Here is a 24,290-nt window from a genome sequence, read left to right as displayed (position 1 = left end):
TTTAAAAGAAATGTATTTTACACACACACACACAAATACACACACACACACACACACACACACACACACACACACACACACACACACACACACACACATATATATATATATATATATATATATATATATACACACTTTTGCACATCCTGTCATACCGGTGACTGGGTGTTGCTGCAATAGACGTATTTTGCAGCATTAAGGTTAACAATTAATCGATTAATTGATCGTTAATTTAAACGATGATCGATCATGGGAATTATCGAAAACTGACATCCCTACACAGAAGTATAGAAATTCTACATTGATTTAAAAAAAAAATGCAAAAAAACGACACTGATATCAGATCGGAATTGGCAGATACTGTCTCTTCTCATAGTGACAGCCAATCACATTAGTTTTCTGGTATTACATGCACTCGATTGGTTTGCGTCTACACTAGGGTATTTGCATAAGGGGTTCTGATTGGAGGACGGCAGCATTTGCGATTGAAGTTTTCAGCTTCTGTCACGAGCAACGGACCCACAATTAATTTCGCCAACGCTTGACATCACTCCATTCAAAGTAAACGAGAGGCACTGACGCCGACGCCCCGTATGAATGGGGCGTTATATGTCTGGATACCGCTGCACAAATCTTTCAACCATGAGAAATGCAGTTCCAGCATGGCCTTACATCCAGGACAGCAGAATGGTCAGGATGACCTGAAACACATAACCAACTGAAATAAATTTAAATGTATTTAGTCTTGCCTGAGTGATGCTGAAACAACCAGGTTTAGTTTTTCACCCAGGATTCACTGCTTCCTATGGAACAGTCTTCATGAAGAATCATCTCTTGATCCTGGATCCTTGCTGCCATCCACTTGGAGATGATTTGGATGATCTGTGGTTGTGTCTAAAGGATAATGAATCAACGTTACAAGAATACTGATAGCAGCACTATTGATCCTGTAGCTTATATCAATTTTTTCAGTACCGAACAAGTCAGGAACCAAAGTAGTACCAGTTCTGAAAACCCATCTCTACTTGTAATAGTTGTCTTGTTGCTGCTGCCCAGACTGTCTCTTCTCCTGATGATAAATATATGTGTTAATTTTAAAGCAATAAATAAAACATTAAACTACTAGGTGGCAACAGATTAATATATTTTCTTAAAAGCAACTCACCGAATCATTGACTCAACTGGTGGCAGTCAGGACCTAAAAAAAGTGAACGATTTGTTTACTTTTGTTGAAACTAAAGTGTCAGATCTATTTTGAGAATTAAACTAGCATTACAAAGCATTCATGTGAAAAACACCATTAACACCAATAATCAATAATGAGCAGATGACAGAATTTACAGGCCTGCCTCTTGAGGGAGAAAGGGGTAAATTATTAATCCCACATACACTGAACATGATTTCGGCAGCCTCGATCTAATTAAAGTTAAACTTTATACAGCGGTTTATATTCAAGTTCACAATATGACTAGCGGGAGCATCATCAAGCGCAAGCGGCAGACATTCAAACAAACTAACGTTACTACGGTTAAAATTTAAAGAATTAGAAAGTGAATACTGCATAGTTTATCGTGTTAAATTTCAAATAATTTAAAACAGGTAACGTTATATTAGATTTTAACAGTTAACGTTACCTTAGACCACCTCTGAGACTGCTTTTGAGCTAATTAACCAAACAGAGCATTTATTTATTAAATTGAATTAGAAAACCTACAAAAATACAAAACACTACTCCTCTTTGATGTCATCTAACTTTATATCAGTTAAAATCTATGAATAAAAGTAGATTTATAGCGCTTACCTTTTCCTCCGCGTCCGTCGCGTCCGGTGGAAGTTGACCGTTACAATATGACGGGCACGCGCACGTCGCGCACTTAACTCAGAAAGTGACGCGCGCTGCTAGTTTAAGGTTTAAATATTAATTTGTCCCGTACTCTCTTTCAATAAATCTCTTTCATTAACAAACATTATCACCATTTGCTAAGTAAATTGTTTATTTGTTTTGTTCTTAAATTGATGGCAAATATTATATATAGAATTCATGCCATCGTTTAACATGCTTGAATTTTTAGTATATTTTCCAAATAATAGGCTGTTCAAATGGTATCTTAATAATAATAATAATAATAATAATACATGTAACGTTAGTGCAATAATATGAAAAGTTATCTGGAGACCAGCTGACCACGTCGCTACAACGTCCCCAATGGGACTAACTAGTAGCGACGTCTTTTGAGGACGTGCCCACGACGTTTCTGGGACGTTAGCCGAGATTCCAAAAATGGAACTTTACCACGACGTCCTCACAACGTCTCCATAAAGTAATGTCGCGCTGACCAAATGACGACGAACTGGCGACGTCCTCACAACGTTCTGTGTTTGCTGGGCCGATTGCGTAATCGCTACGGACCAATAAAAACTCAAAGGTGTTTAGGAGCCAAACCGAACTCCCCCAGAAAGTTCGCTTTGGTGATCTGTTTTGAACTGCCGAAACGAACTCAAAACGAACTTCGTTTCGGCCTGATTTTGTTCGAAATGACGTCATATCAGTTTGTTCTACGATTTCGTTTGAAGTATATCGGGACCTTTATACTATTTGATAAACTCTTGGTTATCCATGATATTATGCAAACATTAAGTTAAAGGCGGGGGGGAAAGGCTGAAACTAGTTTCCAGGAACCTGCCACGTGAATCTCAGACAGTCCTCCTCCTCATTTTAAAAACGCCCCGCACGCGTGTCTGCGTTCACTCGCGCGCTCTCATCATCAGCGGTCATCAATACTATCAGCGATGGTTGTGCTTTCTTCCATGTGCATTTACTGATACTCTCATCACTCATGAATATTTCTGAGAGCAGTGTGCTCGGCACCGTGCTGCCTCTTACTAGTTTCGAGAACGTGCTCGTGTTTCTCTTTAATATAATTCTCGCCACCGCCATAATTTTTATTAACGTCTCCGTGTTTATCGCTATCGTGATGAACAGATCACTGCGGAACGAGAACCGCTTCATGTACATGCTCAGCACGTGTCTCAGTGACATCTGCACGGGCGTCTCGTATTATTATGCTGGAGTTATGGATGTACGCGATGATTTTGATTCGCCGACTCGCACTCTCTACATCGTTCCCACTTTTCTGGGACTGTCCTATATGGCGATTCTGGCCGCGCAAGCGGACCGCTACCACGCGGTCTCAGCGCCTTTCAAATACTCGCAGCGCATGACTCGAAACAGAACCCTGCTGGTGATTCTGGCCTACTGGGTTCATGCTTTTAGTTTAGTGGCTGTTTATAATTTGTTGACTACGGGGGTCGCTAAGGCGGTGACGGGCTTGGGTACTTTTGTGGCAAACATTTTTAGTGTCATTATAATGATTGGCTTGAATTTAAGGCTGTTTGTCATCGCCAAATTTCAGCTAGAACGCGAACCCCCGAGCGAGGAACGCGACAACAAGCGCGCGTCCATTCATCTCATCATAATAGTAGCTGTGTGTTTTCTGATTGCATGGGCTGCCGTGGTTTCTTCTTACGACTGTGTGTACATTTAGAGGAGGTTCGTGTTATCCGTTTAGAAATGACGGCACAGACCCCCTGCGCATTCTGGCGCGCATCAATGCGCTTATCACTCCTTTACTGTACATCAGAGGCTGTACTCCACTCAGGAGCACCATAATGATTAAAGTCTGGAGAATACCATGCTGCAAGAGTAAAGGGTAAATCTATCACACACTCACATGTGCACTTTCTCATAGACAATATGAAATAAGATAAATTTATAAGCCTGAAAATAAATGCTATCTTTGGAAACTCTTTCTATAGTAATCAGCTATATCTGTATATATTGATAAATTAAATCCTTATCCAGTAATGATGAATGGGTCATGAAATTCTTATGACCCATTCATCATGTTACGTCCTCTGGACTTAATTGTTTGTTATCTGTCTTTATTGTGGTGATGTTTGTTTTTGTTGTGCAGTTTCCCTTCTCTCTCTCCCTCCCTCTCTTTTCCTCTGCGCAGTGTTAATTGGATGCAGCTGCAGGTGATTATGTGGAGGATGGAGCATGCTTAAAAGCTGAGGAGGATGGCACTGAGGGAGGCGTGTCGGTCATTCGACATGTGGGTTGTCGGTTGATGTGGTTCGGCGTTGGGAGCTCGCTGTGTATGCGCGTTGCAGAGCTCCACGGTATTGGCCGCTGCCGTTCTGCCCGCCGTCTCCTGCCCCAGACATTCATCGCACTGGTTGCCCTGATGGTAGCTGTTGGGTGGTTGCCGTTCGAGTGAGAGTTCTTTGTTCTTATGTTTGCTTTAATGTAATCTTTTGTTTGTTTTGGAAGCCGTAGGGAGGAGGTTGCCATTTGCTTTATGATCCCTTGTTTTCTCCTGTTTTTTGGACAGCTAGGGAGTAAAGGGGAGACTGATGTATTTTGTTTTGGGTTTTGGTTTTGTTAGGTAAGTTAATGTTTAATCATGTCTTAGTTAGTTCCTCTTTTGTTTGTTATTTTGGCCATAACCCCTCCTGAAGATTCACGCTTCCTGTTATGTTACTTTGTGAATTAAAAGCTTTCTCTCTTAAGTATACTCTCGCTCCGTTGTGTTTGTGTCAGCTGGGACAGGAGAGGGGCGGGCATCGTCTCTAAATTCTTTATTTTAACTTTGTCCGGAATCCCCGACCCTAGACTGGGGGGAGGACGTGACAATTGGGGGCTCGTCCAGCCGTTTTGATAATTGGTATTTCGTCCGGTTATTATAACATTTGGTGTTTGTTTGGCCGTTCGCTCGTCTTTTTGTAATTCGTATGGCCGTGACACCATAGCAATTGGGGGCTTGTTTGTTCGTGGTGATTTGTTATGGTTGTTTGTTTGAATCGTTATCTGTCGTCAAAGCCTTTTTGCTTGGCTGTTTTGATCTTTTGATGGGGGAGGAAGTTCATAGGGTTTAGGATGGATTTCGATTTAGTTAAGTTCACTCTTTCGCCCACGTTAAGAGAATTTGAACGGTGTAGGAAAGTAGACCTGATACAGATAGCGGATTTCTTTAATATAACTGTTTCTAAAGAGGAAAGGAAGCAGGTTGTTAAGGAGGAGTTGTACGCTAGGTTAGTAGAGACTGGTATTTTGCCTGAACGTTCCATAGCTGGAGGTCCGGAGGCAGAGACTGATGGAGAGGTATTTGACGATGTATATTCAGGGAATGGTAAAAAGCCTTCTCAAGTAGATCCAATGGTAACTGTTCGCTTAAGAGAGTTAGATCTTGAGTTAAAGAAACAGGAATATGAAACGCAACTGCTTCGGCTGAAAGAGTTGGAGATAACCGATGATCGAGATGTTAAGCTGCGTAAATTGGACCTGGAAGCTCAGATGTGTAAGAGACCAGTTCCGTCACCACGCTCCAGGCTGGCTTCCGGTAGCTCTGAGATGGATCAACCCGACTTTGACATTAGTAGGTATGTCAAACTCGTTCCGCCATTCCGTGAGACTGAGGTCGATTCGTACTTCGTGGCCTTCGAACGTGTTGCGGCTAAATTGAAATGGCCTAGAGAGATGTGGGCATTATTATTGCAGTGTACGCAAAAACCCAAATCGCAAGAGATTTTTGCGGCCTTGCCAATTGAAGATTCACTGAATTATGATGTTGTGAAAGTGGCTGTATTGCGCGCTTACGAGTTAGTACCGGAGGCGTACCGACAGAGATTTAGGGCATGTTCAAAAGCAGCCAAGCAAACCTTTGTGGAATTTGCGCGTGAGAAGAGAGCGTTATTCGAGAAATGGTGTGCTTCTACTAAGATTACGACTCTTGAGGGTTTGCAAGAGTTGATCTTACTTGAAGATTTTAAGAGCTGTCTGCCCGAAAGTATTGTGGTACATTTGAACGAGCAGAGAGTATTTAAACTTTCTGATGCAGCAATACATGCAGACGAATTCGTGCTCACTCATAAGACTGTATTCCCGGTTATGCGCGCTCATAAAGCACCCTTCATTCCGGATGTAGGGAGAGAAAAAAGGATGTTAAGGGGTAATTTTGTTAGGGCTGACGATGAAGCAAATACATTAAAACGTCCTGACAAAAAAAGAGCTTGTTTTTATTGCCTTGATCCTGGCCATCTTATCACAAATTGTAAAGCCTGGCAGCAAAAAGCTAGCAAGTCTAAAGGGGTAGCGTTTATTTCCGTGTCTGGACAGCCACCGCATTCTAGCCCTAATGTGTTTGAATCATTTTTGCAAACCTGTTTAGTTTCGCTTTCGGATGATTCTGAGGCAAAGCCTATAGTCATGCTGCGAGATACAGGGTCCGCACAGTCACTGATATTGGAGAGTGCACTGCCGTTTTCGAGTGCGTCATATACAGGCAATGATGTACTCATTCGAGGTATTGAGATGGGCTGTACTCCTGTGCCGTTGCATGTAGTCCATTTAAAATCTGACCTCATTTCGGGTCCTGTTAGCATTGGTGTGCAGCCACAGTTACCTGTGGAGGGCGTGAGTATGATCTTGGGTAATGATTTGGCTGGAGCTAAAGTTTTTCCATTCCCGATTGTGTCAGCGAAGCCTAATGTTAGTGAGCAGGTAGCTGCTCTGTCACAATTCTCCACTGTTTTCTCGGCATGTGTTGTAACACGTGCACAAAAGAAATTTGAAGATGTAGTGGATCTGTCAAGTTCCTTTTTAGCTGCACTGCCTGAGGTCGCAGAATGTAAATTGCTTGTTAAACCCCATCCATTACCGTGTGATGAGAATTCCAGCGCAAACGAAACCTCCTTAAAAGTGGGAAGGGGAACAGTTAATCGCTGCGCAAAAATCTGATTCAACTCTGTTTAAATGCATCAGTGCGGCTGTTGATAGAACTCGAGCGTCAGATGCTTTGGTGGGGTTACTTTTGGGATGAAGATGTGTTGATGCGCTGGTGGAAGCCGTCAACCCCAGGCAGTGATCGTGTATATCAGATTGTTCTTCCTACTGGTTATCGTTTGCAAATTATGAAGCTAGCTCATGAACATATTTGTTCAGGTCACCTTGGTGTTACAAAAACGTACGACCGCATCGCTAGATATTTTTTCTGGCCAAGTTTGAAGTCTTCCGTGTCTGCATTCGTTCGGTCTTGTCACATCTGTCAACTTGTGGGCAAACCTAATCAAGTGATTCCGCATGCGCCACTCAAACCTATTCCTGTCATAGGGGAGCCGTTTGAGAGACTTATTTTGGATTGTGTTGGCCCCTTGCCAAAATCTAAGTCTGGCCATCAGTACGTTCTTACTATAATGTGCGCAGCCACCCGCTACCCCGAAGCTGTGCCATTGCGCTCTATAAAAGCGAAAGTGGTGGTTAAGGAGCTGGTAAAGTTTTGCTCTCTGTTCGGGTTACCTAGAGTAATTCAGACCGACCAGGGAACAAATTTCACTTCACGTTTGTTTGAACAGCTGGTAGATGAATTACAAGTGGAACACCAGATGTCGAGTGCGTATCACCCTGAATCGCAAGGTGCGCTCGAGCGTTTTCATCAGACGCTAAAATCAATGTTGCGCACTTATTGCGTTGAAACGAATAAAGAGTGGGTGGATGGACTACCTTTGCTAATGTTTGCAATAAGGAGTACCAAACAAGAATCCTTAGGATTTAGTCCGGCCGAACTCGTGTTTGGACACACTGTTCGTGGACCCTTGAAATTGTTAAGTGAACAGTTTCTTGCTAAAGATCCTTCCTCGTGTACCCCTCCTTGAATATGTGAGTACGTTTCGTGAACAACTTCATGGTGTTTGGGAAGTTGCTAAACAGCATCTTGCTGAGAGTCAAATTAAGATGAAGAGTAGACACGATAGAACAAGTGTTGTTCGTGACTTTCAGGCAGGTGACTCTGTGCTTGCCCTTCTGCCTGTGCCTAATTCCCCCATGCATGCTCGTTTTGCCGGTCCATATAAAATCGAGAAAAAACTGAGCGATACTAACTATGCAGTTCTAACTCCAGATCGACGACGCAAAAGTAGAGTTTGCCATGTGAATATGTTAAAAGCATATGTTGCCAGAGACGTGCCTGAAGTCAACCCTTCTGCTGCAATTGTGACTACTACGAATGTTGTTGAACCATCTCTCATTGGTGCACTAGAGACAGGTGAGGTGACTGGCAAGGATGTTCAAGCATCTTGTGGGAGATTTTCCGAATTCTTCTATCTTAGCCACCTTGCCATCTCACCTTTCGTATTTATCTAAGAATCAGCGTGATGATGTTATTGAACTGATTCACAAGCATTCTACGTTGTTTGGTGATGTTCCTTCGCAGACAAATATGTTAATGCATGATATTGAAGTGGGTCAGAGTACGCCGATCAAACAACACCCATATCGAGTTAATCCACACAAACGTCAAGCGATGAAAGATGAAGTCAAGTATTTAGTGAGTAACGGTTTTGCTGTACCCAGTCAGAGTCCATGGAGCTCACCCTGTCTACTTGTGCCAAAGTCTGATGGCTCGTTTCGATTCTGCACGGATTTTCGCAGAGTAAATGAGGTTACTAAGGCTGATTCTTTTCCTCTCCCTAGGATGGAGGATTGTGTTGATCGTGTGGGTTCATCACGTTATGTCACTAAACTCGACCTTTTAAAAGGTTATTGGCAGGTGCCGTTAACAGCGCGCGCTTCTGAAGTTTCTGCGTTTGTTACACCCGACGCATTCCTGCAGTACACGGTCATGGCTTTCGGGATGCGCAATGCACCTGCCACATTCCAACGGTTGATGCATCTTGTGTTGTCAGATGTGCAAAACTGCGAAGTCTATTTAGATGACGTGGTAATATATAGTCTGACATGGGAAGATCATTTATGCACTCTTGGTTCAGTTATGGAGCGATTGGGCTAAAGCATCTTTGACACTTAATCTCAGTAAATGTGAATTTGCTAAGGCGGTAGTGACTTACCTTGGTAAATTGGTTGGACAAGGTCAGGTTAAACCGGTTCAGGCTAAGATTGAAGCCATTGTGAAATTCCCTTCACCTATTAATAAACGCGATTTGCGGCGTTTCTTGGGAATGACTGGGTACTACCGAGGTTTCTGTCGGAATTTTGCCTCTGTAGTTGCACCTCTTACTGACTTGCTGAGCACGGAACGTAAATTTGTGTGGAATGAAACTTGTGAAACCGCTTTTTGCTCTGCTAAGGATCTGTTATGCAATGCTCCAGTTCTCCAGGCTCCGAATTTTTGCTGTTTCCTTTAGTCTGCAGGTGGATGCGAGTGCTAATGGTGCTGGCGCGGTGCTGATACAAGCTGATGATGCTGGGATCGAACATCCAGTGAGCTATTTCTCGAAGAAGTTCAACCGGTGTCAAAGGAATTATAGCACCATAGAGAAAGAGGCTCTAGCTCTATTGTTGGCTATTCAGCATTTTGAAGTATACATAAGCTCAGGTGATCACATAGTGGTGTACACAGACCACAACCCTCTGATATTTTTAGCTCGTATGTCTAATACTAACCAACGCCTCATGAGATGGGCACTCTTTTTGCAAGAGTTTAATTTAGACATCCGTTATAAGAAAGGGACAGAGAATATTGTAGCCGATGCGTTGTCCCGGGTTTATACCGACGATAGTTCGATGGCCTGTTGAAAACTGCATGGCTTGCTACCTTTTGTCGTTACTACAAATCGGGTTTTTGTAGTTAAGGGTGGGGGTGTTACGTCCTCTGGACTTAATTGTTTGTTATCTGTCTTTATTGTGGTGATGTTTGTTTTTGTTATGCAGTTTCCCTTCTCTCTCTCCCTCCCTCTCTTTTCCTCTGCGCAGTGTTAATTGGATGCAGCTGCAGGTGATTATGTGGAGGATGGAGCATGCTTAAAAGCTGAGGAGGATGGCACTGAGGGAGGCGTGTCGGTCATTCGACATGTGGGTTGTCGGTTGATGTGGTTCGGCGTTGGGAGCTCGCTGTGTATGCGCGTTGCAGAGCTCCACGGTATTGGCCGCTGCCGTTCTGCCCGCCGTCTCCTGCCCCAGACATTCATCGCACTGGTTGCCCTGATGGTAGCTGTTGGGTGGTTGCCGTTCGAGTGAGAGTTCTTTGTTCTTATGTTTGCTTTAATGTAATCTTTTGTTTGTTTTGGAAGCCGTAGGGAGGAGGTTGCCATTTGCTTTATGATCCCTTGTTTTCTCCTGTTTTTGGACAGCTAGGGAATAAAGGGGAGACTGATGTATTTTGTTTTGGGTTTTGGTTTTGTTAGGTAAGTTAATGTTTAATCATGTCTTAGTTAGTTCCTCTTTTGTTTGTTATTTTGGCCATAACCCCCTCCTGAAGATTCACGCTTCCTGTTATGTTACTTTGTGAATTAAAAGCTTTCTCTCTTAAGTATACTCTCGCTCCGTTGTGTTTGTGTCAGCTGGGACAGGAGAGGGGCGGGCATCGTCTCTAAATTCTTTATTTTAACTTTGTCCGGAATCCCCGACCCTAGACTGGGGGGAGGACGTGACAATCATTACTGGATGAAGTCATTAAAAAGACATGAAATTTCCAGGGATGTTGTGCTGGTCTGCAGATTGAAATCTTTACATTTCTAAGTCAATGAAATCCAGACCTACCAACATGAGACATATGGCAGGGCATTTGTTGGTTTTGCCCAGTAAATTCCTCTTTTTTTTCTATCCATGCATCCATTTTCCAACCCGCTTTATCCTCTGAAGGGTCACGGGAGGCTGGAGCCTTTCCCAGCATCTCGGGCCACAGTCAGGGTATCCTGAACAGATCACACACACGCACACAGAGAGAGAACTGCAAGCAATTTTACAGTATCCAATTCACCTGTGCTGCATGTCTTTGGATTGTGGGGAAACCCGTGCAGACACACAGTGAACATGTAAACACACAGAAAGAAAGGCCTTTCACTGAGCCACTTCTTTCCTGATTTTCCTAGTTAATCTTATTGATAGTAGTGAATGTATTTTCTCCCATACCTTTTCTCTTCCAGATTTAACCTTTCATCTTTTCTCTGTTGCAATCTTTGATATATTATGGCAAAAGCTGCTTTATCTTTTCTCAGAGTGAAGCCACAGAATATGGAGAAGACTGTAAACAAGATGTAGCATGGATGTGACAAACTTCGAGTGACATGACTTTTTAAATTAAAGAGACTTTAAGAAATCACTGGCCAAAAGAAAAAAGTTATCATTTGGATTTAAATAAGCAAATGCTTAAGAGTGAATGATTGTATCATTATTGCAGTCATTGATGTGTTTCTAGCATGATATATGGTTGACAACAATTATTTTAACCCAAACTGATGCAATGTGCAGCATTTTATTTCTTAAACAACTATGTTCGAAGATGTATTTAATGGCCATATTTTAAGATGATGATGCCAGGATTCAGTCGCTCAAACTGTAAAAGAATGGTTCAGGGTACATCAGGAATCATATTAACAAATGAATTGGCCACCACAGAGTCCTGAGCTCTACTGAAAGACTTTACAGAGTGGCTGTACATATTAACTTTCCCATTGTCAATACAAGATCTTGGAAATATGGAAATACATTTTGTGATGCTGCGTAAGATCTTGAAAAAATGTCAGAATAAATGCACATGGTAGTCAAAGCTAAAGGCACTGCAGCAAAATATAAGAGTGCAGCAACATTATTTTTTTTTTTTTTTGGCCAGGCAATGTATATTTAAATATTCAGTAAACATCTGTGAATCTAAAACACACAAGTTAAAGCTAACTCTATGAGCAGTTTCATGTCTGTCCTTTTCCCCACTTGTCTTGACATGTTTTTATCTTGAAATAGCATTTAATAGGGCAAATGTATTATTGCTTATGCATCTTAATTCTACTTTCTTAAGAAGTAACTTGTTGAAAATATGAAGTGCCAAGATGACATTGTGTATATGACATCTGTATGTAGCCCTACAAGCTATGACTGATGAGTGACTTCTTTTCTGTAGTAGGCTATGTGTCCAAAAACAACTTACTTTTTTATCCACTGTTGTTTTTTATTAGTTTGTGTAAATTAAAGTTTGATAATCATTAAAAATATATATATATATATATATTAATCACTTTTTATTTTTAAATTGTCCTGCGAATACTTTTATTATTTAGGTTAATATATAACTGTTTCCCTAATTTCCATAATGTTTCTGTTCGTTAAACACCTTTTAAACACCACCTTGCATTTGCCTCAAATTATAAATTGCCTTCTGAAATCTCAAAAATAAAAATGTATATGCACATGAAATCTTAAAATTAGTGCAATGTTTAAGTTGCACATGTTATTTACTGTATGTCTGTATTCCTTCAACCCTACACGTAATAGTGTGCTGCTTTTTTGAATAAAAATATAAACCCAAATACTTTCCTTGAACCTTAAATAAGCCAACCTGAGTTGCTACACAAATTTATTTTCAAAAAAGTTTTCAAACATATTTTTCAGAGTTATTGATTTTTTTTAATCCAAATATAATTCCCGATATTTGAATCATGAATATTAAGTATTTTAAAACGAGATGACTAGAGAGATGCACTGATCGACCGGCCAGGGACCGGAATTAGCCGATTTTTACCGCATGCTCGGCTCGGAATCGGCAGACCGCCTGGCAGGTCACCGGTCCGAGCCGAGCATGCGGTAAAAATCGGCTAATTCCGGTCCCTGTTTTGACCAGGGCCGGATTGGGACAAAATACACCCAAAACAAAGTTTGAAACCAAAGACAGCCCTATTTTTTCCATGGCCATCACAATCACATAAAAAAAAGGTTTAAGTTCTTTTGCCGGGGGCATGCAAAATAATTAAAGGTTCGCTCTTGAACTGCGCTTTCATTTTCCTTTTCAATCTGTTAATTTTCCCTGATATCTCTCTGTCTGTCATTTGTGTGTGTGTGTGTGTGTGTGTGTGTTAACTTTACCCGATGATTTTCTTGTAGTAATATCTGTCACGAACAGAACACACAGTCTCCACCTTTTTGCAAAACAACCACCTCATTGTAATTTGTTTGCATGTAATATATATTTATTTTAAATTTAATATATAAGCAAAATTAAATTATATATACATTTATTTTAGTTATATTTAAAGTATACTACCATATTTTATTGTTTTATATTATGACTTAGCCTAAATATTAGAGATTTAACAAAACTATAGCTTTATTTTTTACTTTTTTTTATTAGTGTGGCAAAACCATGGTTAATTCGAGGTTAACATGGTTCAGAGCATCTCTATTGAGTGTGTGCTGAGTGGGCGATGACGTAGCACAAAGTATCCTGACTAAAAAACATTATGTGGCCCATTCACTTATTTTGTCGGACCACAAACCTGCCCGTTACTACAACTATTGGAACGATGGGTCTCACAGTGCTTTTGCTTTGGCAGTTAAAAAGACAGGTCAGTGCGAGACACAGGTCAGTGGAATTAAAAAAGCACAAGGTCTAGAAATGTGTTTTCAAAAGCTGTACTTCTCTGAACTTGAGCGCCGTGTTTTATCATTCGCGTGAAGCTGATAAAGACCCGAGACCAGAGCGCAGCATTCAAAGACGTCCATAACGCATTTACATTGAAACACAAAAGTAGCCTACCGTTGTGGAATGACTACAGATGGCAGAGTATTTAATAATAGGCCTATTAAAACAAAATCGCGTAGGTCAACATATTCGAAAATTCTGACATTCAGGAAATAAATACATTATAGATCACCAGATATTAATATGACAGGTGATAACACCGCCGCCCCCAGAAATACTTACTTATGTCTGCTTTACAATAAAACACATATAAGCAACTAAATACGATCATCTAGCTCTCTTTTAAACATAAAAAATAAAATAAAATAAAATAATAACATTTCATCATACCTTTAGCTTACATGCAAGGCCTACATGCATTCTTAGTTGGATGGGAGGTTTGTGTGTCAAATGTAACAATTAAAATGTGGATTTGTCCTTAATTGTTGCTATAGTAGCGTAAAATCAATGCTGTTGGCAACTGTATTTTTAAAATGAATAATTATATTTCATAATTAAAAGTAATTTTCATATTTTTCACAATTTTCACGAACAATATACTGCCCACTGACTGTCACGCCCCGAGGGACTCCTTCCGCCCAAATTCATCCTCCTCCTGGTGGAGCAGCGGGAAAATTCACTCGAGGGTCATACCAGACTGTTTCTGGCTGTGGCCCACCATACTATCCGGACAACGCGCTCTGCGCGTTCTATGACACCAGCCTCAACACCGCGTGCAGAGCGCTGTCGTCCGAAGATGGTCCTCGAGCGGGATTCACCACCTTTATGGAGTGGACACTGGCGAGAAATGGATCTCCGTTCCCCGCCGGTTCTTAGGGATTAATCGCCAGTGCCACTCCTGACTCACAGCCCAGCCCGATGTGCGGAGAGCATGCCTGAGCCCATCGCTGACGGAGAGCCACCGCCGCGACCGACGAGCTATCCCTAGAGAGAGCGACAGAGCTGAGGATCGCCGCGGAGGCCGTGACGTCAGTCAAGATGTATGAGCAGGCAACAACACCTGCCACGAGGGAGAAAAGACACCGCATCGCACCACGGCTGAGAGTGATTTGGGTATGGAACGCCAAAAGGGCCAAAACGAGGAGGAGGCTATGTTGACTGGGAATCTGATCTGGAGATCGAACTGCCCCCTCTACTCTCTCCGTTGTTTTAGCTGGTCCGGTCCAACCCTTCTTCGCCCATGGTTCCCTCATCCAGCCCCGAGGGGTCTTCCGATTCTCCAGTGCCTGCTCCTATAGCCTTTTCCTATAAAGCCATCAAAGAATCGAATGGGCTTCCAGACAATCTAAAGAATAATGCAGCTTCTCACGGACAGTCAAAGACTGGCATTTAGACCACTAGTCCTGTTCACACTAAAAGCACCAGATGGGTATCTGGCCATCAGATGATACCCTCGTGGGTACCATTTGATGGCTTTTACACTGTATTGTGCTATGTGTTATAAAAAAAAAAAAAAACTAAAAGAAACTGTTGCACTCCATATATTTAGTACCTTATAACCTTGCAACTAGCTAATTTTGCACACGCATTGGTAATTTGCACTTTATATTTGTATATTGTACCTTCTCTGTAAACTGCCTTTTTATATCGTATTAACCATCTTTGTTATATCATTTTTTATATGTTAATTGCCTTTGTTATGTAATTTTAACTCTGTTATGTAATTTTAATTGTGTAGGACTACAGATGGAAATTAGCATAATGCTAAATCTGGTGCAGCCATCTTTTTTAAGTAACTGCACAGTGTCCTGATATAAATAAATAAACTAAACTAAACTAAACTAAACTAAACTAAACTAGAAAGCGCCCTCCAGTGCCTGCTCATAGAATGCGCCCTCCAGTGCCCCCTCCTCAAATATCTGCCCTCCCACCTGCTCCAGCCTCCTCCACTGCTGTCGCCTGGCAGCCCCTCTGCTTACCCTCAGCCCTCCATCATAGGAACCACCAGCACAAACAGATAAAGTTACCTTACAAAGATAGCCATCTGTCTTGTTTACATTGTGCATACCACTTTTTTCTGATTCAAACATATATGGGTTAATTAAAACAATATTTCAGTATACAGTCTATGATCAGGAGGCGCTGGTCGGTGTGACTGAGTGGAGGCAGGGATAATTTGCATATTCATAGATCCGTGTAGAGTAAATGAAGAAAGGGTGCAGAGTTTCATTCAAGCTATTTTGAGGCATGAGAATTTTCAAAAGAAAAACATTTAAATATGTCATTTTGATGATCAAAGATGAGTTTTAAGGGTTACATGTTTTGACTACGGGGGACTTTAAAGTTCTTTGCCATCCTAATAAGAGCGCTGCATATGGAGCAGCAAGAATTTCTAATATTGGTGTTTGGGCACTTTATAGTGGTTTGTTCAAACAACACCATTATTGTGATTGGAGTGTGGAATGTTAGAAATAACCATAATTTATAGCAGTAATTAATTTACTGCTAAGAGCCACAAATGCAGAATAAACTGTGAGCTGTAATGTACTTAATCGAGTATCGTTACTGAAACTAAACAGATTTTTAAACCTGATTTTAAGTGCCTATGCGCAGTGGTCGTGCGAATGGCTGGAGCCACGCGCATCTGTAGACTAGCACAGATTAATTATCACACTTTAATAGTATTTATATCTCCTAACAGGCTTGTGACTGAGGAATAATGACTACTTCAAAATATAAGTTGGTATGCAGTTTTCCCTATTGGTCGCTTGCAGTGATGCCCAGTGGCGCCTGCAGGTGTACGGCCTGAGAATTGTCCCGCAAACATTTCAGCAGTATCATATGCATCTCGTATTTCTGTCAACTGAACCAGCCATGCCATTAATTATGAATTTATCAGTCTTTTTAATTGGTGCTTTCACAATCGATTCGCATTCGTTCGAACTGCTCTCTCACTGTTTCTCCGTTAGCACCATCTCATATCAGTAGCAAGATTGTCTGCACGCCAAAGTCAATTTCTGCGTCTAAATATTAGGCCGAACAGAAACAGAAAATCATGCTATAGCCCACGCACTTTCATGAGATCTGGAAAGCCTTCAACAATTAATTTGTATTTTACAAATAGGAATACAACAAATTCATGATGATGTTTTAGATTCAAGCTACCCGTATGAAGTTATTTAAAATCATCTGGAATGCAAGTATTTTTAAAGCTGTTTTTTAAAGCATTTGCTGCATTGATTAAAAATATTAGGCTAATAAATAATTCACATATCAGACATTTGCGTAGCAGCAAATTATTTAAATTTTATGGTATTCAGCAACAAAAATCTGAAATTATAAGCAGCTATACAATTATAGTACAAAGTTTTACATATGCCATTATAATTTGTGGTTTATTTTATAATTTGATACAATGATATTTGTTTAGGACTATTTATTTTATTCCTTTTTATACATGTTGTTTTACTTTGTTTTTCTCCCTATAGAAGCGCTGCAGGTGCGTAATGTGTGAATCCTTATAGTTCTGGGCTGCGTTTCCCGATAAAGCGGTCTTTTAGCGTACTATAAGGCTCTTAAGTATGCCTTAACTAAAAGGTATACCATTTCTAGGAATGTTCCTCGAACTACAGTAGTCAACATTTGAAGTGGATCAAAAAGTTCAGAGTTATCATAAGAGCCAAGTTATCCTAAAAAGAAGGTTTCATGACAACTTTGGTGAATGGTTTTGATCCACTTCAAACGCTGACTACTATATACCTTTGGAGGTTGCTATGCCTTCTTACATGTGACGTTACCAGGTGCTGTCCGTTACCATTTGTCAATACTTCGCAAATAGAATAGAGCAGCAGTTTTCTGTCGGGGATTTGTCATATGTCGTGCCGCATCCAATGTAGACCGCATCAATGATTAAACTGAGTTGTAGTATTTTTTGCGCCGCTTAAGTTTAATGCTTAAGTAAACAAAGACAAAAATACAACAGCCTTTTTACAGATGAAACTGTAAACAAGTCCTAAACAAGTCAGAAGTTAATTGTTATTTCTACCACTTTCCAGTCACAGGGCACTTTTAGATTTATACTAGATTTTTGTTTGTATGTACTGTCGATTATAGTTCTTCGAAGCAGAGAAACACCCGAGACAAGTTTTCCAAAGCCATGAAAAGAGTGAAAGGAAAGAGTAAAGATATAAGGTAGCAAGTACCAAATACATGTTTCAATTAAATGTTACACTATACTGCTGCTGTTGTTCGTTTAATAAGCGAATTTAAAGGGTATACAGTAAATGAAATGCCAAACGAACATACAATAATAAACCTTTGTTTATCCAGTTTAATAAAATAAATGGACACTAATAAAATAAAGCAACAAACTGATTCCAATATTTTTTTCCCCACATCATGCTAAAGTTTTCAGATTATGAGCCATTCACACTTTCCATAAAGGACTGATTATGGAATGGTACTTTTGTATTGCAAACGTGATACTTGACTCTCAATTGCTGCTAATCATTATTCTTTTGTCTATAATATTCTGACCACTGGGGCCCGTCTCACACCTAGATTGCCTACACTTCTTCATTTCATCGTTGTTTTGTTTAGGGGATACACGCGAGCGTTGTGACATATGTTTCCATTAATCTACACCCCGCCTCCAGCAGCGCGGGGGTGTTGGAAAGTTCGTTAACAGTGCACCGTCGCTCAGCCATTTCGAACTTCTTTTTGCCCCGAAACGAAGAACGAAAACGTACTTCGTTTTAAGTTTAACGTAAAAAAAGAAGTTTGAAAAGGCTGAGTGACGGTATACTGTTTCCGAACTTTCCAACACCCTCGCGCTGCTGGAGGCGGGGTGTAAATTAATGGAAACATAACTCGCGACGATCACGCGTATCCCCTACAAACAACAACTATGAAATGATGAAGTGTAGGCAATCTAGATGAGTGAGACGGGCCCCAATGGTCAGAATATTATAGACAAAAGAATAATGATTATGGGAAATGTGAATGTCTCATAGTCTGAACACTTTAGCATGGCGTGGAAAAAAAATATTGGAGTAAGTTTGTTACTTTATTTTATTAGTGTTAATTTATTTTATTAAACTGGATAAATTGTTACACATTTTTATATTGTATGTGGTGTCATGATTTAATTTTGATATAGACAAAGGTTTATTATTGTATGTTCGTTTGGCATTTCATTTATTGTATACCCTTTCAATTCGCTTATTGAAAGAAAATCAACAACAGCAGCAGCAGTATGGTATAACATTTATTTGAAACATGTATTTGGTACATGTACCTTATATATTTACTCTTTCCTTTTATTCTTTTCATGGCTTTGGAAAACTTGTCTCGGATGTTTCTCTGCTTCGCTTTTTGCATAACTCCGTCTCCGGGTCATCAACACCAAGCTTCGTTGCAATTTCTTTCTAGGAATTAAATGCTTTCTCTGAATCTTTAAAATCTGTCCGCGAGCGACCGAACAGGTGCGAATATATATGTGCAGCTCAGCTATTCGACACTCCAGTGTAGGATTCATGTTGCTAGTGAATAGGCCGGAGATATTGTTAGGTGCGTTCGACTTCACGCAGCGCTGCACAGACCGATCGCAATCTGACTTGAAGCAGTGCATGCCGGTTAGAAATTTTGTCCGACTTGAGACGGCACCAACGCCACATGACGTTCACGTGTGGCATCAAAGTACTGCGTAAACGTTTCGAGAGCAGCCGGCTGACTCAAGGTGCGTTCGACTTGAAGCACGGCAACAGGCGGCGATCAATGAGTGCAGCTGCTTGCAGTCGGGGGCGGAGTTGAAAACAGACACCTCAAGCTGGACACTTTCTGTTCCCATAGTGGCACTCACGCTGTGTTTGCAAACTTTATCACAGATGAAGCGAATTAAATGCAACATTTGTTAAATACACAGACGTTTCAGAAACGTTTTCATGAGCAACAGAAACACTTTTTATATACTGCTTACTACAGCGCCATCTTTTCAAGAATAAAGATCATACAATTTAAATACTAATAAAGTGGGGGTATATATGTTTTTATCAGTGTTGTATGATAAACATTACTCAATACAACAGTGCGACTACAGTAAAAAAGCTTTTACCATTCTAAAAACACAGATTTGTGGCCATTATTGGAATTGAAAAGGTTAGAATAAACCCGAAACACACGAGATCGTTGTCATGGTGAATCTGGCCAATCGTGAAGCAGCTGTGTCGTCATCAGCGCTCCTGCAGCTGCTCTGGAGAAACTGCACCGGCTGAGTCAGCCGGCTGCTCTCGAAACGCTCTCGCGGTACTTTGATGCCACACGTGGCCGTCATGTGGCGTCGGCGCCGTCTCAAGTCGGACAAAATTTCTAACCGGCATGCACTGCTTCAAGTCCGATTGCGATCGGTCTGCGCAGTGCTGCATGAAGTCGAACGTACCTTCAACCGCCGCAGTTTCTCCAAAGCGACTGCACGAGCGCTGATGACGACACAGCTGTTTCACGATTGGCCAGATTCACCGCATGACAACGATCACGTGTGTTTCGGGTTTATTCTAACCTTTTAAATTCCTATAATGGCCATAAAATTGTGTTTTTAGAACGATAAAAGCTTTTTTACTGTAGTCGCACTGTTATATTGATCCACGCCCACGTTTATCATACAACACTGATAAAAGCATATATATCCCCACTTTATTAGTATTTAAATAGAATATGATTATGTTGAACTTTATTCTTCTAAAGATCACGCTGTATTAAGCATTATATAAAAAAGTGTTTCTGTTGCTCATGAAAATGTCTGTGTATTTGACAAATATTGCATTTAATTCACTTCATCTGTGATAAAGTATTCAAACGCGTGAGTGTCACTAACTGGAGCAGAAAGTGTCTGGCTTGACGTGTCTGTTTTCGCAGAAAAAAATCGCACTTCAAAGAAGGTGGAGTTTCAGAACACACCCACCGATTGCGTAATCGCTACGGACCAATAGAAACTCAAAGGTGTTTAGGAGCCAAACCGAACTCCCCCAGAAAGTTCGCTTTGGTGATCTGTTTTGAACTGCCGAAACGAACTCAAAACGAACTTCGTTTCGGCCTGATTTTGTTCGAAATGACGTCATATCAGTTTGTTCTACGATTTCGTTTGAAGTATATCGGGACCTTTATACTCTTGGTTATGCATGATATTATGCAAACATTAAGTTAAAGGGGGGGGGAAAAAGGCTGAAACTAGTTTCCAGGAACCTGCCACGTGAATCTCAGACAGTCCTCCTCCTCATTTTAAAAACGCCCCGCACGCGTGTCTGCGTTCACTCGCGCGCTCTCATCATCAGCGGTCATCAATACTATCAGCGATGGTTGTGCTCTCTTCCATGTGCATTTACTGATACTCTCATCACTCATGAATATTTCTGAGAGCAGTGTGCTCGGCACCGTGCTGCCTCTTACTAGTTTCGAGAACGTGCTCGTGTTTCTCTTTAATATAATTCTCGCCACCGCCATCATTTTTATTAACGTCTCCGTGTTTATCGCCATCGTGATGAACAGATCACTGCGGAACGAGAACCGCTTCATGTACATGCTCAGCACGTGTCTCAGTGACATCTGCACGGGCGTCTCGTATTATTATGCTGGAGTTATGGATGTACGCGATGATTTTGATTCGCCGACTCGCACTCTCTACATCGTTCCCACTTTTCTGGGACTGTCCTATATGGCGATTCTGGCCGCGCAAGCGGACCGCTACCACGCGGTCTCAGCGCCTTTCAAATACTCGCAGCGCATGACTCGAAACAGAACCCTGCTGGTGATTCTGGCCTACTGGGTTTATGCTTTTATTTTAGTGGCTGTTTATAATTTGGTGACTACGGGGGTCGCTAAGGCTGTGACGGGCTTGGGTACTTTTGTGGCAAACATTTTTAGTGTCATTATAATGATTGGCTTGAATTTAAGGCTGTTTGTCATCGCCAAATTTCAGCTAGAACGCGAACCCCCGAGCGAGGAACGCGACAACAAGCGCGCGTCCATTTATCTCATCATAATAGTAGCTGTGTGTTTTCTGATTGCATGGCTGCCGTGGTTTCTTCTTACGACTGTGTGTACATTTAGAGGAGGTTCGTGTTATCCGTTTAGAAATGACGGCACAGACCCCCTGCGCATTCTGGCGCGCGTCAATGCGCTTATCACTCCTTTACTGTACATCAGAGGCTGTACTCCACTCAGGAGCACCATAATGATTAAAGTCTGGAGAATACCATGCTGCAAGAGTAAAAGGTAAATCTATCACACATGCACTTTCTAATGGAACATTGAAAAATAACAGGGATTAAAATTTTTATCTTTGTCAAATCTTTCTACATAAACAGCTATATATGTATATACTGATACATTAAGTTCTTATACAGTAATGGTGGATAACTGGAAAATCATGACATTTTCAGTGATGTGGCATTGTTCTGCAGATTGCAAGCTGTTACAAAATCCAGATCTACCAACAGGAGACATACACTATAGCAGGCCTTTGTTTGTAAAAGGCCCAAAATCCTTTTTTTTTTTCATCCATCCATCTTCCAATCTGTTTTATCTTCTTAAGGTTCATGAAGGGCTGGAGCCCTGAACACACACAGACATGCACACAAATTCACACGCAATTTTACAGTATCCAATTCACCTGTGCTGCATGTCTTTGGATTGTGGGGGAACCCGTGCAGACAAACAGAAAGGCATCTCACTGCGACACCCAGTTTGTTTCCTAATTTCCTGGTTAAACTCACTTATAGATACATTTTCTCCCATAATTGTTCTCTTTCTGATTTATCCTTTCATATTTTCTCTGTTGCACTCATATGTTTGACATATTATGGCAAAAGTTGTTTTATCTTTTCTCAGAGTGAAGCCACAGAATATGGAGAAGACTTTAGACTAGATGTAGCAGGGATCTTCAGGATGTGACAATCTTCGAGTGGCAGGTCTTTTAAAGAGACTTTAAGAATACACTGCCTGGCCAAAAGAAAAAAGTTTCCATTTGGATTTAAATAAGCAAATGCTTAAGATTTCATGACTGGATCAATATTGCATTGAATAATGTTTCTAGCATGTGGTTCACAACAATTATTTTAACCCTAAATGATGCAATGTGCAGCGTTTTATTTCTTAAACAACCAAGTTGGAAGATGTATTTCATGGTCATATTTTAGGATGATGATGCCAGGATTCAATCGCTCAAACTGTAAAATATGGTTCAGGGAACATGAGGAATCATTTTCACACATGAATTGGCCACCACAGAGTCCTGAGCTCCACTGAAAATCTTTGGATGTGCTGTAGTCGATTTTACAGAGTGGTTTAACTCTCCCATTGTCAATACAAGATCTTTGCCAAAAATTAATGCAACTTTTAAAGGAAATACATTTTGTGATGTTGCATAAGATTTTTGAAACCGTGCCACGATAAATGCACAAAAGGCACTGCATTTACAAAATATTACAGCATGCAACAACCTTTTTTTTTTTTTTGGCCAGTTATACTTAAATATTCAGTAAACATCTGTGAACAACTCTGTGTACAGTTTCATGTCCCTGTCCTTTTTCCCACTTGATATATCTGTTGTATCTTCAAATAGCATTTAATAGAGCAAATGTATTATTGCTTATGCGTCTTAATTTGACCTTCTTGGGAAGTAACTTACTGAAAGCAGATTAATTATATAAAGTGCCAAGATGACATTTTGTTTCAGAAATCTGTACTGTATGTACAAGCTAAGACTGATGAGTGATTTTTTTTTGTATCTATATATGTAGGCTATTCAAAGACAAGTTCCCTTTCATCCACTGTTGTTTTTATTGGCCTGTGTAAATTAAAGTTTGATAACCATTTAAAATGTTAATTTAAATTGATTGATTTTTTTATTTAATGTGTAGCACAAATAGTTAAAAAGTTCCTGTTCATCAAAAACCTTTCACAAACCTGTTGACCAACACTCTGCATTTACTTCAGATTATAAACTGCTTTCTTACATCATGCATGTGTGAATGTATGTGTGTGTGTCACTTAGGCCTACAGTTTTGGCCACAAAAACACTTTAATTTAAAAATTTTAAAAACGTTTTAAAGAGTTTACTGGCGGCATTTTGGTTTGAATTGCGCATTTTATAGTTTCTACGCATCACATCAGTGACTTCTACTGTTTGATAAAGTCCATACGCGCACATTTAATTAGAAAAAAAGGCTGAAACAGTTTCCAGGAACCTGCCACATGAATCTCACAGAAAACCATCATAAGGCTTAATGTGTTATTAAACGAGTTGCATTCATATTCAGGGTTCATCTGATTTCTTGTACATATATACTTTATTAGTATAATGTTTAGTGAGTTTGATTTTTTAAAATCATTGTCTTAGTACATTAAGCCACGTTAAGCGTTTTCTTATAACGGTTTTCTATGGGAGGAAAAAGCTTAATGTGTTATTAAACACGTTGAGATCATATTCATGGCTCATCTAATTTTGTATAGATAGTATAATTTATTAGTATGATGTTTAGTGAGTTTGGTCTGTTAATAAGTACACGTTAAGCGTTTTCTTATAGCGGTTTTCTATGGGAAAAGGCTTAACGTGTTATTAAACGCGTTGCATTCATATTCTGGGCTCATCTGATTTTTTGTAGATAGTATACTTTATTAGTATAATGTTTAGTGATTTTGGTGTGTTAATATCACTGTCTTAGTACATTAAGCCACGTTAAGCGTTTTAGAATGTCCCCATGGTCGGCTCGGACCGGTGACCCGCCAGGCGGTCTGCCGATTCCGAGCCGGCCAGGTCCGTTTTGACCAGGGCCGGATTGGGACAAAATACACCCAAAACAAATTCTG

The 24,290-nt window shown here is 40.5% G+C and overlaps 1 protein-coding gene and 1 pseudogene across 2 annotated transcripts; both read left to right on the top strand.

Annotated features, from left to right (window-relative positions):
* Window positions 1-2,471: 2,471 nt before the first annotated feature.
* Window positions 2,472-11,706, top strand: LOC122142401 (annotated as a pseudogene).
* An 8,728-nt stretch (window positions 11,707-20,434) lies between these two features.
* LOC122142400 (adenosine receptor A2b-like) lies at window positions 20,435-23,721 on the top strand. 2 transcript variants are annotated; one of them, XM_042752894.1, is made up of 2 exons: window positions 20,435-21,695; window positions 22,015-22,296. In XM_042752894.1, the coding sequence occupies exons 1-2, from the start codon at window positions 20,824-20,826 to the stop codon at window positions 22,175-22,177; spliced, it is 1,035 nt and encodes a 344-aa protein (XP_042608828.1). In that variant the 5' UTR covers window positions 20,435-20,823; the 3' UTR covers window positions 22,178-22,296. The 2 variants fall into 2 exon arrangements, with proteins under 2 accessions (XP_042608828.1, XP_042608829.1); XM_042752895.1 differs by lacking the exon at window positions 22,015-22,296 and adding an exon at window positions 22,311-23,721 and having other exon boundaries at window positions 20,439-21,695.
* The last annotated feature ends 569 nt before the right edge of the window (window positions 23,722-24,290 follow it).

Source organism: Cyprinus carpio, chromosome B25, assembly GCF_018340385.1.
Source record: "Cyprinus carpio isolate SPL01 chromosome B25, ASM1834038v1, whole genome shotgun sequence".
In the NCBI taxonomy this organism is placed as follows: Eukaryota; Metazoa; Chordata; class Actinopteri; order Cypriniformes; family Cyprinidae; genus Cyprinus; species Cyprinus carpio.
This window is presented reverse-complemented; position numbering and strand designations above follow the sequence as displayed.